Source organism: Lacerta agilis, chromosome 13 (genome assembly GCF_009819535.1).
Source record: "Lacerta agilis isolate rLacAgi1 chromosome 13, rLacAgi1.pri, whole genome shotgun sequence".
NCBI classification, from domain to species: domain Eukaryota; kingdom Metazoa; phylum Chordata; class Lepidosauria; order Squamata; family Lacertidae; genus Lacerta; species Lacerta agilis.
In genome coordinates this window covers 52,293,483-52,307,018 of record NC_046324.1, presented here as the reverse complement: position 1 = coordinate 52,307,018, position 13,536 = coordinate 52,293,483, and the positions used below count along the sequence as shown (strand labels likewise).

Genomic DNA, 13,536 nt, shown 5'->3' with positions numbered 1-13,536 from the left:
CTGTCTTAGATTCTGTGAGCAAATGTCTTAAATCTACAATGTGCTCTTGAGAAATATTATTTAGCAAAGGTTAATGTGTTAAAGTTTTATTTTACATACGAAAGAAACTTTCAGACAAATTTGAACTTTTTCTACATTAATATAATAACAATATATTTATTTATTTTTAAGTGCTTGAAGAAATAGTGTCATTCAAAGATGCAATGATCTCCATGCTCAATTTGCCATGTCTGGTGAACTATGTATTAATGAAGAGTACAGAGACAATGCCATTTAAACAACAACAACAACAACTATGATCTCCTTATTAAATGTTCTTTGCTGTTCAGCTCATGCCTCAGAATAATGATATAGCATTTTGGGAAGAAAATAGAACCCAGTAACCCAGCACTGGAGGACAAGATGGAGAAGATCTCCACAGCTACCATGTATTTTCCTTTCGAGCTCAGGTATGCTGGAACAAAAGACAGCCACACACTGCAAAACACCAACATGCTGAAGGTGATGAATTTGGCTTCATTGAAACTGTTGGGTAAGTTCCTGGCAAAGAAAGCCATGGTGAAACCGCCAATGCCCAGGAAGCCCATGTATCCCAAGACGCAGTAAAACATGGAAGCAGATCCCTCATTGCATTCCATTAGGATTTCCCCATTCACAGAGTGCATGTCTATATCAGGGAATGGAGGAGAATGAGTCAGCCAAACCATGCAAATGGCTACTTCAATCAATGAGCCAGAAAGAACAATACCATATGCCAGTCTTTTCCCCACCCATTTCCTCATCCTGGATCCTGGCTTGGTTGCTATGAATGCCAGAACCACAGTGATGGTTTTTGCCAAAACTGTGGAAACGGACATGGAGAAAACAATGCCAAAAGCCATTTGTCGGAGAAGGCAGGTCACCTTTCCAGGCTGTCCAATGAAGAGCAAGGAGCAGAGGAAGCAAAGAAGGAGGGAGATGAGGAGAACGTAGGTGAGGGTCCGATTGTTGGCTTTGACCATGGGAGTGTCTTGGTGCTTCCTAAAGACTGCAAGTATTAAAACTGTGATCACAGAGAACGAAATGGCCGACACGGTGAGGAAGATTCCTAAAGGTTCTTTGTAAGAGAGGTAGCTTAGAATCCGGGGAATGCATTGGTTTTTATCCTGGTTGGGATATTGGTCTTCTGGACATATGAAACAAGCATCCATGTCTGAAAAAAGGATGACATATAGAACTATTTCAACTGATTCAGGGAGTAACTGAATTTGAGCAGATTAGAAGCACCTATAAGCCGTGAAATATTTGATTCAGAACTGACAACTCTCATTTGTTTTCTATGTGTGTTTTGGCAAAATTTTCACTCAGCTTTAGTATTCTCCCTCCCTCCAGAAAGAGTGCTATGGGAAGATGGTATTTCACCACATAATGGTCACATTTTTCATGCCGATTTTTCTTTACAAAAAAGGGGTGTGTGACTATGATGCAAGGAAGAACCCAAGGCTATTGTGTGAGGGGAAACCCAAGGCATGACCATTATGTGAGGAAACATTTTTTCATTCGTGAACAGACTTCTGTTTATGTTGCTCATGGCAGCTTCACCCACCCGCTCACTCCCCTTGTGCCTTTGGCTGGCACAGAGAATGCGCGCTGAGAATGTCCTGCCACCATTATGCCGTGAATGCTCTGGAACTGATTTTAGGGACCAAAGAAAGGGGGTGCAGCTATTATGCAATGGTGACCATTATGCAGTGAAATACGGTAATAATATTAAAAGGAGAAAGAGCACTATGGGTTTGTACATTACAATTGCCTGGTATGCAAAATTAGAAAATTCAGTCTTTAAAGATTTATATTCATGCCAACCAATCTCTTCAGAGGGAAGCTTTTGTCCATCAGCAGACTATTTCTGCTGCTCCATCAGCTTTGACTTTTCCTCCTGTCCACTTATTCCAGTCTTCTCTCCTTTCAGACTCCACCCACCCACCTGAACTTAGGTTGCTGGCCACTTGTATTAAGGTTCTAGAATAATGTGTGTGGTGCAATGACAAATAAAAAGCTTTTCTATAAATGATAGGTATTATTCTTTTGTATGTTATGAAAATACTAGATGGGGACTAGGAACATAGGAACCTGTGCTAGTCAGATCCTTAGCATAGCTCACTGTATCTAAAGTAGAAGATTACATTTGTTCCTACTGAAATTCATTTTGTTACTTTTTGCTCAACTTTGCAGTCTCTCTGTCTTTAAACCCTTTAGCAACTACTTACTCTGCAGAAAATGTCTACATAATGATATCAGTCTCCAGATGGTGCAAAAGCTTTGACCTGCTCATTCTGCCAAACAAAAAACTCCCAAACTTAGAAAAAGAGTTTGGATTTGATATCCCGCTTTATCACTACCCGAAGGCTAACTTTCTCCTTTCCCTTCCTCCCCCACAACAAACACTCTGTGAGGTGAGTGGGGCTGAGAGACTTCAAAGAAGTGTGACTAGCCCAAGGTCACCCAGCAGCTGCATGTGGAGGAGCAAAGACGTAAACCCGGTTCAACAGATTACAAGTCTACCGCTCTTAATCACTATACCACACTGGCTCTTAGACCAGAGCGGACCAGGGAGCTAGTTGTTGACTGACTGTGTCTCCTACCTTTCTGGTTAGAGATCATCCCTTCTGGACATGGCGCACAATTATAGCAGCAAAATTTCTCTCCCTCCTTCTTTTTCTTGCTGTAACCAGGATAGCAGTTGTCATTGCACACAGAAAGAGGCACAACCTGTCCAGAAATGTGACAAGTAAGATAAGCATAATTTCCCTCACTCATGCTCTGAGCTTGGAAACATTTTCTTAGGGGCCAAAGTGGGTTCAGGAAGGAGTCCCTGACTTGGTTACCCAAAACCAGTTCATGAAATAATTGGCACATTGTGGCATTTAATGTCTTATTTCAGAAGTGATCTCTTAGGAGTTAAAAAAGATGGCATTTTTTAAGGATGAATGTATGGAATCAAATGTCTGCAAACATAATGCTACGCAGGAGAATTGAACAGGCAGAACTCTGCACTGGCAAAATGGTTACCATTTCCATTCCATTCATTCTATTCATTCATGCATCTGAAGTTTTGTCCCACCTGGTTGAAGCTTCTATGCCACACAAGTTGGTCATCATTAATAGTTAACTCTTTGCCTGCTGGAGCCTGAGGATCCAGTCTTCCAACTTTGACTCTGTCAAATGATCCATTAGGGAGAGTCACCCAATTTGTAACATCAAAATCTACAATTAATTCTTGATTTGTATCAAAATATACACTCTCTCCAACACTGTTGTTGAACATGGTGCTCTTTAGAAAGCCATGGAGCTTTGGTGAAAGAGACAATGAAACATGGTGAGTATGTGAGTTACTGAGTTCTATGCTTCTCTAAAGATGGAGCGGACTTGTGTCAGATGAAGCTATTCTCCCCAGTACCAGGTATTCCCCATAGTCTGTAATATTGTCTCTTTCCCCCTCAAGATTTAATTTAAAGCTCCCCTGATCAAATTCATGAGACTCTCAGCAAACAAATTCTGGCCAACTGCTGTGAGGTGCAATCAATCTCTTGCCAGATGTGCTTCCTCAAGGAAGTGGAGGCCAGGGTCCAAGAAGCCAAATCTTTCCTGATAAAACACCACCTGTCCAGCCAGTGGTTTACTTCCAGCGTTTCCCCCTCTTTTCCTGGGACACAACCTTCAACAAGAAGGAGTGATGAAAAAACCACCTCTGCCTCTAAGCCCTTCTGCTTCCTACCCTGATTCTCCTAGTTCCTTGCTGTATGTTGAAGGCTGTGTCTGGCAGTACTGCTTGTACCATAGGGGCCAACTCCTAGGGGCCGAGGTCCCTTCAGTCCCCGCAATAAAATATTTGAGGGGGTCAGACCTCTCAAAGTTGATGGGCATTGCCAGTCAAATGGTGTACATGTGCCGCATCTTGTGATCAATTATGTGGGGCTGGGCTTACCTACTCCCCCAAATATTGTACTCAAGTTGGCACCCCTGGTTTTTACCTCCATGAATCAGAAAGAAGGGGAGTGTGGTCTGTCTTTGTAAGGTGTGGCAACTTCTCTGTCATGTCACAAATCTTTGCACCTAAGAGACAGGGCACTTTGTGGGACTTCCTGTTATCTCTCTATACTGCTGTTTTTGTCCCTGTCAGTAGGGGGTCCCCTACTACCCCCACATGTCTCTTTCTCCTCTGTCAGGAATCACTCTGTACACCATAGGAGCCAACTCTAACACAAGGGGCAGGACACTCTGCAGTGGGGAACCTTCTGCTTCCCCTTCATTGGAGAACCCTGCTTTTCCTGAGTAGGCTACTGGCAACCTCCCATGACTGCTGAAATGCTACCTTTGTCGTGCTGAAATGATGTCACATTCTTCAAGGGGTTCGCCTCTTGCACTGGGTGATCTTTCTCTTCCCAAGGGGCACCACCTGTGTCACTGTCCCAGGACAGTCCACTCTGTTTTATCAATGAATTCCTCATTTTGCCTGATAACTTGAAGTATGGATATGTGAGCCTCAAGCTATTGTACCTTCTCTTACAGCAAGGCGAGCAGCTTGCACTTGCTTCAGGTGTAGTTTTGCACATTTTCAGGCAGGAAGGCAAACATGGCACAGGGACTGCAGGTCACTGCAACCTCCATGTCCCTTGGTTCTATGCACATGGTGAGACAAGCCTTCCACTCAAACTCTCTTGCTAAATTCCCTCACAAACACCCCTGGTTACAAGTTCATGAGCTCCCAGAGTCTGCAAGCAGCTAAGTAGGACTGCTACTGGCAGAGAACTCCTTGCCCAGCCCACTTCTTCATTCAGCCTGGCTTCCTCTCAGATCATGTGCTTTAGCATAGCATGCGGCTAAGCACACCAAGAGCCGCAAACCAGCTCACCATCGAGCCTCCAAACAGCTCAGACAAGAAACCAGCCTGAATCCTAAAGAAACAGGCTCACTCTCTTCGGTCTCTTCCACCAATCCCTCGCAAATGAGCCTGTTTAAAAGTCCTCTTTAAAAGCTCCTGGTCAATTTTATATGACAGTAAGTCTCGTTCAATGAACTTCTGATGAGATGCACATAGGACTCCCCTCAAAAAGCAAAATAAAACACTGGGGTGGGTGTTTTTTTTGCATCTACTTTAAAATTAAGCATATTTGGGTATGGGTTGTTTTTGTTGTTTTTTGATAAGGTATTATTTTTTACCTTAGATGTTTAGCTCATTTATAGGAGGATTATTTGATTGTATTGCATCCTTCCTAACCTGCTGAAGGAATGATCTGCTGACTCTGTACATGTGGATTATTTTCTGTAGATACTCAACCGCTGCCTAATATAATGGTGGCCCCCAGTCAGGGGCTAAGGAGGAATCCATCTTTTTAATGGACACATAGATTCAGAAAACCACAGGTACCTGAGAACTGGGGGAAATCGGCTGTTGTTCATTCCAATTATCTTCTGCAAATATAGTCATTTCTCCACCCCCAGCCCCACTCCAAACACCAAAAGGAAACAGCCAGGTTCTATTTGGGTAAAACACATGAGAAATTGCATTCAGTTCAGCATGGCCTGAGTGCAATATGCTTTGTTTTATGACACAGTCGCTACATCTCAGAAAATAGGTGGAATTACCTGCCATGGCTGTATATGGTGAAAAGCCGCCCTCTCTCCTTTTACTAATATTTCATATTTGGATGCGAACATATACGTGGCATGCAAAGCATGTGCCACAGCATAAGCAGCATTGTAGATATTGTAGCTGTGGCCGGTCATACGCATTTCAAAGAATGTATGAAGAAGGCTCTCCAACTTCTCTTGGCCTGTGCAGGTGTCCATACTTTCCACATTCCCAGTGGAATTTCTTAATGAGCAGCTGAATGCCTGCTCCCAGAAATTCTGAATGAAACCGTCTCCTTTTGACCAAAAGGGTTTTATGTTCCCAAGAAATGTTTGGAAGCCAGGGGGCTCCTTTGAATGAGCTGTGAAGGATAGGGCGCCATGGAAGCTTTCTATATCCCAAAGCCTTTGAATTGATATTGAAGGGAAATCCCATTGGGATGTAACAATCCAGACTTTACCCACGGGTGGCAATGCATACATTGTTGCAAAAAACAGTAAAATTCTTAAAACTTGGAGCGATGGATTTTCTGCATATACCACACATGCATTGGTTTTTCCATCCACTAAAATTTGATATTTGTCCAGCTGACTTAAAACCATGTCTATCAACTCTTCCATATAAGTCCTCTTTGCTGTTCTAAATATGAAGGCACAACAGATGCCATTTTGAGATAACATTGACTCCATTGTTTGCAAAAACTGATCTCCATTGTCATCATCCACAGCAAAGAGCCCAATCCATGTCCATCTGAAATGGTGAAGTAATCTGACAACCCCCCTGTACTGATGGACTTCATTTGGAACCATCTTGTACAAGGAAGAGAACGGGACTTTGTCATCCTTCACTGGGGAAAATGTTCCATATGTGAGCTGAAAAGAAATATATAACAATTCATCGCATGGACTATGGAGCATTACAATATCAGCCATCATTCTAAAATGCCCATATCTCAATGCTTGGGTCTCACCTGTGGAATCTTGTAGATGGCGGAAATGGTGGCCACATTGGCAGAAGTTTCAGAAGCCAGCGCTCCAATGAGAGCAATGAGGCTGCTCCAGGCATCACACTGGAAGTTGGGAACAAGCCTATACTGTCTGGTAAGCAGGTTCAAGGTGGCCTTATAAGTCATTCTTGCCACATAGTAGCTGTTGAGAATGTGGAATCCCAAGGATATATTTGGCAGGATTTGGGGATTCTCATTAATCTCTTTGATGGCAAAAACCAAGGCCAGAATATGCTGGTAGTTCTTTGGCACAGACCTGCAATGGGAATGGTTGACTATTAACCCAAGAAAATAGTGCTGGCGTTTATTTCTCAGGTAATTGTAATGAGTTACTGGCTATTTACCGAATCAAACAAGCAAAAAGGATTTCTCCTTTCATCGTCACACTTCTGCCTACTTTGATGATTATGGCAGAAGGTAAAACAATGCAAAAACTGAATAAGAAACGGGTGCATGTGCTCCTTTTGGAGCTTACGAGGGCACTAGCAGGAGCAAATGTGTTGATTCCACTTCCCTCAATGCCCTCAATTGCACCTTCAGTTAGAACCGTCTGTATTCACGAATGCTTTCCCTATTAGCAACAACCTTCGTTGGAGAACCCTGCTTTTCCTGAGCAGAGCTGTTAGCAGCCTCCCTTGACTGCAGGTATGTCACCTTTCTCTGCTGTTACTCTGCTGAATGATCTGAACTTGTCATACGACTGAAAGGAAAAGGGAAAGAGCCTTCCTTACACTGGTTTGCCAATCAATGTCTGGGTGGGCCGTTCCATGAAAGAGGGACTGCGGTGAAAGACAAACACCTGGGAAGCAATCTCTCCAATTAAAAAGTCTCCTGGCTGATAAAACTGATGAGGTATAGGAAGAAGATCGTCAGAAATACTGCAATTGATGGAATGGGTCTGGCACACAGAGTAAGGCAGCAGCAGCAGTGAGAGCAGGAGTGGCAGCATGGTCCTGTGGACCTCAGCCTGGACCTTTCCACAGCACCTTCTGTCTGAATCCTCACTTTCTCTTCTCGCCGAGAAAGGGAAGAAGTTCAACTCAAGGTGGTTTTCTTTTTAAAAGACTCAAAGGCAGCTGTACAGCTTGAGGGTGAAAATAAATGAAACCTTAAAAATTGTAAATAGACAATTTCACATATGGGGGGGGGGGAATCCTATGGTACTAAAACAGACAGAATCATTGCCAACAGGAAATGCGCTATAAAATCTTTACCCTGAAAGCTCACAAACAGATATTGCAGTGAAGCAGATTTATTTCCTTCTGCCTATGTAATGGAATCCAGTTTTCCCCACTTTGAAATATGGAAGTGGAGGACTATATTAGAGTAGGTGTTCTTTGAAGGTAACCTGAAATATGTCCTGCCTGTCCTGAGATCCCCAGCTCTGCACTACATGTTGGTGTTTTTAAGCATCTGGTTTTTCTTATGGTTGATCTTGCAAGGCTATCCATTGAATAACAAGAAGAAAACATATTATTTATAAATGGTTGGGAAGATAATAGCCTCCCTGGTGTCTTGGCCTGTGAGATGGCATCACACATGAGAATATGATGAGTAGAATTGTTTTCTTTTATCAAATGTTTATTAATTATAATCCTCTCTTTCGAAGGGGATCAGGATGAAAGTAATGCAAAAGCCAAAATTTACCACTAGCAGTCATATCACTAGATGTGTGTAAAGCCTTTGATAGAGTCAACTGGCCATTCCTAGAAAGGTTGTTGTCAAAAATGAACATGGGACAACATTTTAGGAATTCTATCGTGAGACTATACAAAAACTCATATGTTCAGTTTACGGCAAATGGTATAGATTCCAAAGCTTTCCCTATTGCAAGAGGGGTGTGATAGGGATGCCCTCTGTCACCCCTCTTGTTTGCCCCCTCAATTGAACCACTAGCCATCTCCATTGGAAACAATTTGGAGATTAAAAGTGCAGAAATAAAAAAAAAAAGTTTTTCTGATCCTGTATATAGAGCATATCTCTTTCTACCCTCCTCACTCACTATAAGCCATACAAAAAAAGTGAACAATTTTTCCTCACCACTCTAAATGTGTGGAAATCAAAGTTTAAAAAACTGGTCTCCCCAATATCTCCCCTTATCCCCCTTTGCTTTCATTCATCTTTTAAAGAAGCAGGGCAATACTTAGATTGGAATGGTTGAGAACAGGTGGGTCTTTGTAGAGTAAAAGATTTCTATGAAATCAGTATCCCCCTGCAAAAAGAAGAATTCATAGCTGCCACACGAAACCTTAAATGGTCATGGTACCATTTCAACCAGCTGTTAAGATTTCTGTTAAACCCAGACATTTCCACTCAAGCAAACAGGAAACTAACTGCAATAGAGCACATCTTTGTTAACTTCTCTCCACTCTCCAAGGGCAGAGCTTCCTCAATTTATAAAACTCTAATAACACTAGAATGTGGCAGTCTATTGTACACAAAAATGCCATGGGAAATGGACCCAGATGTACCATGAAAATAAATAAAAACAGGTTGGTGGTTTGTTTGTTTGTTTGTTTGTTTGTTTGTTTGTTTGTTTGTTTGTTTGTTTTTAAGCAGCACATAACCTGCCAGGGAAGGCTGCCAGTACCAGCTCAAGACAGGTAGTACGTACAGTGCTATTAACTTTAGTTACCTAGAAAATGGTCAGATAACAAAACAATAGAGACATAACAAGAATCTTCATTCCACCCTTTTTTATAACATATGTTTTCCAAGCTTCAACCTTTTGCAGTAATGATACCTTCCTTCCTTCCTTCCTTCCTTCCTTCCTTCCTTCCTTCCTTCCTTCCTTTGTGTGACCAGGCTCTGTGCTGCTCATCACCTTTGTCTTAAATGAAATAACCAGACAGGACAACAACTTTATTGATTACAGATGTAAGATGTTTGGTATAGGCGTTGGGTACAATGGTTGGCTTCCAGCCTCCCTGCTGGAGGCATTCCTTAGGTTCAAGCTGGCAGTGAGGGAATCCTAGGACATACATCAAATAGGAACACCCCCATGGGATCCCCATCTTGATCCTGCCTGGGGGCCTGGACAGTAGCAACTCCTCCTGGATCCCTTTAACTGGATACCCTGTCCTTAAGAGGGGCAGGCATGGAACCTGTTACAAGTGGCGCAGGAGTGCAACTCAAGGCATCCGTCACATTCATGCAAGAATTTACAGCTAGCTCATTGGCAGGAGTCCTTGTTGTATTCCCAACCAAGCCTTTTGAGGAGCTCTTGTCTTTGGGAGAATTTAAACATTTTGGTGCCCTCTTATTTTTAATCCGTGTTGGGGCCAAAAACTTTAAGCCAAGCTGACTGGAACATGGCCAGAGTTTGAGAGAGGAAGGGTTGAAGCAGAAAACTATCTGTTTGAGTGTCCTTTGTTTCTGAGCACCCAAGGAAAATACATAGTTGCTGTGGAGATCTTTTCCACTGTATCCTCCAGTTCAGGTTTATTGGATTACATCTTTCCCCCTAAACACTATCTTGTTTAAACCCAAAATGAATAACAAGGAATGATTACTTGGTAGAAAAAACAAGATGAGTTCACATAATTCTATGCAATGGTTGTTTTGCAGCAGTGAAGTGCTTCTGTAAGCTGTGTCACAATATTTTTGCAAGGCCCTGTTACCAACAGCCGCCATCTGTGCCATATTCCACACACAGCACCGGCACCAGAACAAAGCATTTGGGAGGCTTGGTTGCTATGTTGGGCCATCCAGTCCAACCCCCTGCCAAGCAGGAAACACCATCAAAGCATTCCTGACAGATGGCTGTCAAGCCTCCGCTTCAAGACCTCCAAAGAAGGAGACTCCACCACACTCCTTGGCAGCAAATTCCACTGTCCAACAGCTCTTACTGTTAGGAAATTCTTCCTAATGTTTAGGTGGAATCTTCTTTCTTGTAGTTTGGAACCATTGCCCCATGTCCGCTTCTCTGGAGCAGCAGAAAACAACCATTCACCCTCCTCTAGATGACATCCTTTTATATATTTGAACATGGCTATCATATCACCCCTTAACCTTCTCTTCTCCAGGCTAAACATACCCAGCTCCCTAAGCCGTTCCTCATAAGGCATCGTTTCCAGGCCTTTGACCATTTTGGTTGCCCTCCTCTGGACACATTCCAGCTTGTCAGTATCCTTCTTGAACTGTGGTGCCCAGAACTGGACACAGTATTCCAGGTGAGGTCTGACCAGAGCAGAATATAGTGGTACTATTACTTCCCTTGTTCTAGACGCTATACTCCTATTGATGCAGCCCAGAATTGCATTGGCTTTTTTAGCTGCTGCATCACACTGTTGACTCATGTCAAGTTTATGGTCTACCAAGACTCCTAGATCCTTTTCACATGTACTGCTCTCAAGCCAGGTGTCACCCATCCTGTATTTGTGCCTTTCATTTTTTTTGCCCAAGTGTAGTACTTTACATTTCTCCCTGTTGAAATTCATCTTGTTTGCTTTGGCCCAGTTCTCAAATCTGTTAAGGTCATTTTGAAGTGTGATCCTGTCCTCTGGGGTATTAGCCACCCCTCCCAATTTGGTGTCATCTGCAAACTTGATCAGAATGCCCTCAAGCCCATCATCCAAGTCATTGATGAAGATGTTGAATAAGACTGGGCCCAAGACAGAACCCTGTGGCACCCCACTAGTCACTTCTCTCCAGGATGAAGAGGAGCCATTGATGAGCACCCTTTGGGTTCGGTCAGTCAGCCAGTTACAAATCCACTGAATGGTAGCATTGTCTAGCCCAGATTTAACCAGCTTCTTTACAAGAATATCATGGGGCACCTTGTCAAAGGCCTTGCTGAAATCAAGATAGGCTACACCCACAGTGTTCCCTGATTAAGATGTTGGTTCCTGCAAAAAAGGGTTTTCTGAAGTGTTTAGAAACAGAAATGTCTGGCAAACACTAACCATTTCTCTATTTTTTAAGGAAATTTAACACCCTATATTGCACCTGCAACTGGAGTCTGCATTATTTTAACTGTTTCCTCCTGCCACTTAACTGATGTACAAGGATACACCAGTTGTTGTTGTTGTTGCTGCTGTTGTTGTTGTTGTTGTTGTTGTTGCTGCTGCTGCTGCTGCTGCTGTTACACCCCTAAGGCTGAAAATCCTAAAAACCATGACTCCATTGGTGACACATGTACACTTGAGGAATGTGGGGCATGTGTGATTGAGGAAGAGATTTGGAAAAACTAGGGAGCTCCTTCAGATTACTGGTTTGCAGGGGAGCTGCTTGCTTTCCTGTGACTTGCCATTCCCTGTGCACCTCTCAACAAGAAATATGTATGATTATTTTGCTCTTGTTATTTTGTCACACAGAGCACAATACTCTAAGGAGATAACTTTGGAACCAGTAATTATCTCAAACTGATGGGTTTCATCATCCATCTTGCCAAATCCCATGTCAGAACATGAACACAACCAGTATCAGAGTGTAATATTTATATTAAATAAATCCTGTGTCATTCAAAGCCCCGGTGAGAAATTCTGAACACACAGGATCTCATTGGTCTGATCTTTGGCATGACCCCTTTATCAAATTAATCCAGAGTCATTTAACCTAATGCAATTCATGGTGGATGGGAGAGAAATCTGTCTTTCTGCATAAGTGTTGGTCAAGATGAGAGGAGCATTTCTTCTGCTGCTCCTTCCATTCCTGTGGCTCCAGATGCCTCCAACTGAGTGCAAGGAAGACTCTGAGAGATGCACTGTGATGGATCCTTTCCATCTTCCATACCAGTATTATCAGAGAGGGGACCTGATCATTGGAGGAATTGTTCAAACTTTTGGTTTTTTAATTGAAGAAATTGATTTCCAGGACCATCCAAACATGAAATTTCCAGATTATATTTTGTAAGGAAATCACTCTCTCCTTCATAGTTCACACTTCTATATGCTACACCATACAAACCATGGCATGCTCAGAAAACATTTGACTTTTTTCCGTATATGAAGCTTAAAAATACATTTTCTTCTCTTTATATTGTGATCTTGGCATCTTCTTCTGTGTTGCTTTATTCCTCATCTGGAGGTTTCTGCCTTCTGCCTACCCGGTATTCTGCTTTCTCCTCACCTGATCTCATGCTTGATCCTCATCCTCCCTCTGTGTTTCCTTTCACACCAAGGATGGATGGTTTGACTTTGCAGCAAAGCTTGATCCCCACATCCACAATCACCATCATTTAATGTGACTGTCTCAGATGCTCTTATATGTTTGTGTTTTGCAGGATGTGAATGTTCTGTACAAAATTAAATGCTTTTTAGATGCTATATTCCTAAAGCTGACTCAATACTGTCTATGGATTTGCATTATCAAGTGTTAGGAAACACAATGCATATGAGTTTTTTGCTTATTTGTGTTATTTTATCTTTTGGAATTTTCTGGAAAAAGCCAGAAAAGATGAATACCTCTGACACATTTCCAACTTTTTTTATTAGTTCAACACTGAAGAACTACCAGAATACCCTATCCCTGGTGTTTGCTGTGAAAGAAATCCATGAGAATCCTAACATCGTACCAAATATGAGCTTTGGGTTCAACCTCTTTGATAACTTCATAAATACAAGGATGACTTATCAGAACACCCTGAAACTTCTGTCCAGCACAGAAAGGATTGTCCCCAACTTCAAATGTGACAACAACAAAAATATGATAGCTGTTATTGGAGCAGTTGACTCTAACATCTCCCTTCATATGACTGTGATCTTAGGCATCTACAAGATTCCACAGGTATAACAATAATAATAATAATAATAAGCCATCCATTTGACTGTGTTGATCCAGCCACTCTGGGTAGAATTGACCAAGCAATAAAACCACAGTAAAGCATCAAACATTAAAAACATCCCGATACAGGGCTGTTTTCAGATGTCTTCTAAAAATCAGATAGTTGTTTATTTCCTTGACATCAGAAGGGAAG

General features: G+C 42.3%; 1 protein-coding gene across 1 annotated transcript; it reads right to left on the bottom strand.

Annotated features, from left to right (window-relative positions):
- Nucleotides 1–293: 293 nt before the first annotated feature.
- LOC117056313 (vomeronasal type-2 receptor 26-like) lies at nt 294–6,746 on the bottom strand. Its single transcript, XM_033166516.1, has 3 exons — nt 6,585–6,746; nt 2,625–2,751; nt 294–1,192 (listed from the first exon to the last, which is right to left on the bottom strand). Exons 1-3 carry the CDS (start codon nt 6,744–6,746, stop codon nt 294–296), a joined length of 1,188 nt encoding a protein of 395 aa, XP_033022407.1.
- Between the last annotated feature and the right edge of the window lie 6,790 nt (nt 6,747–13,536).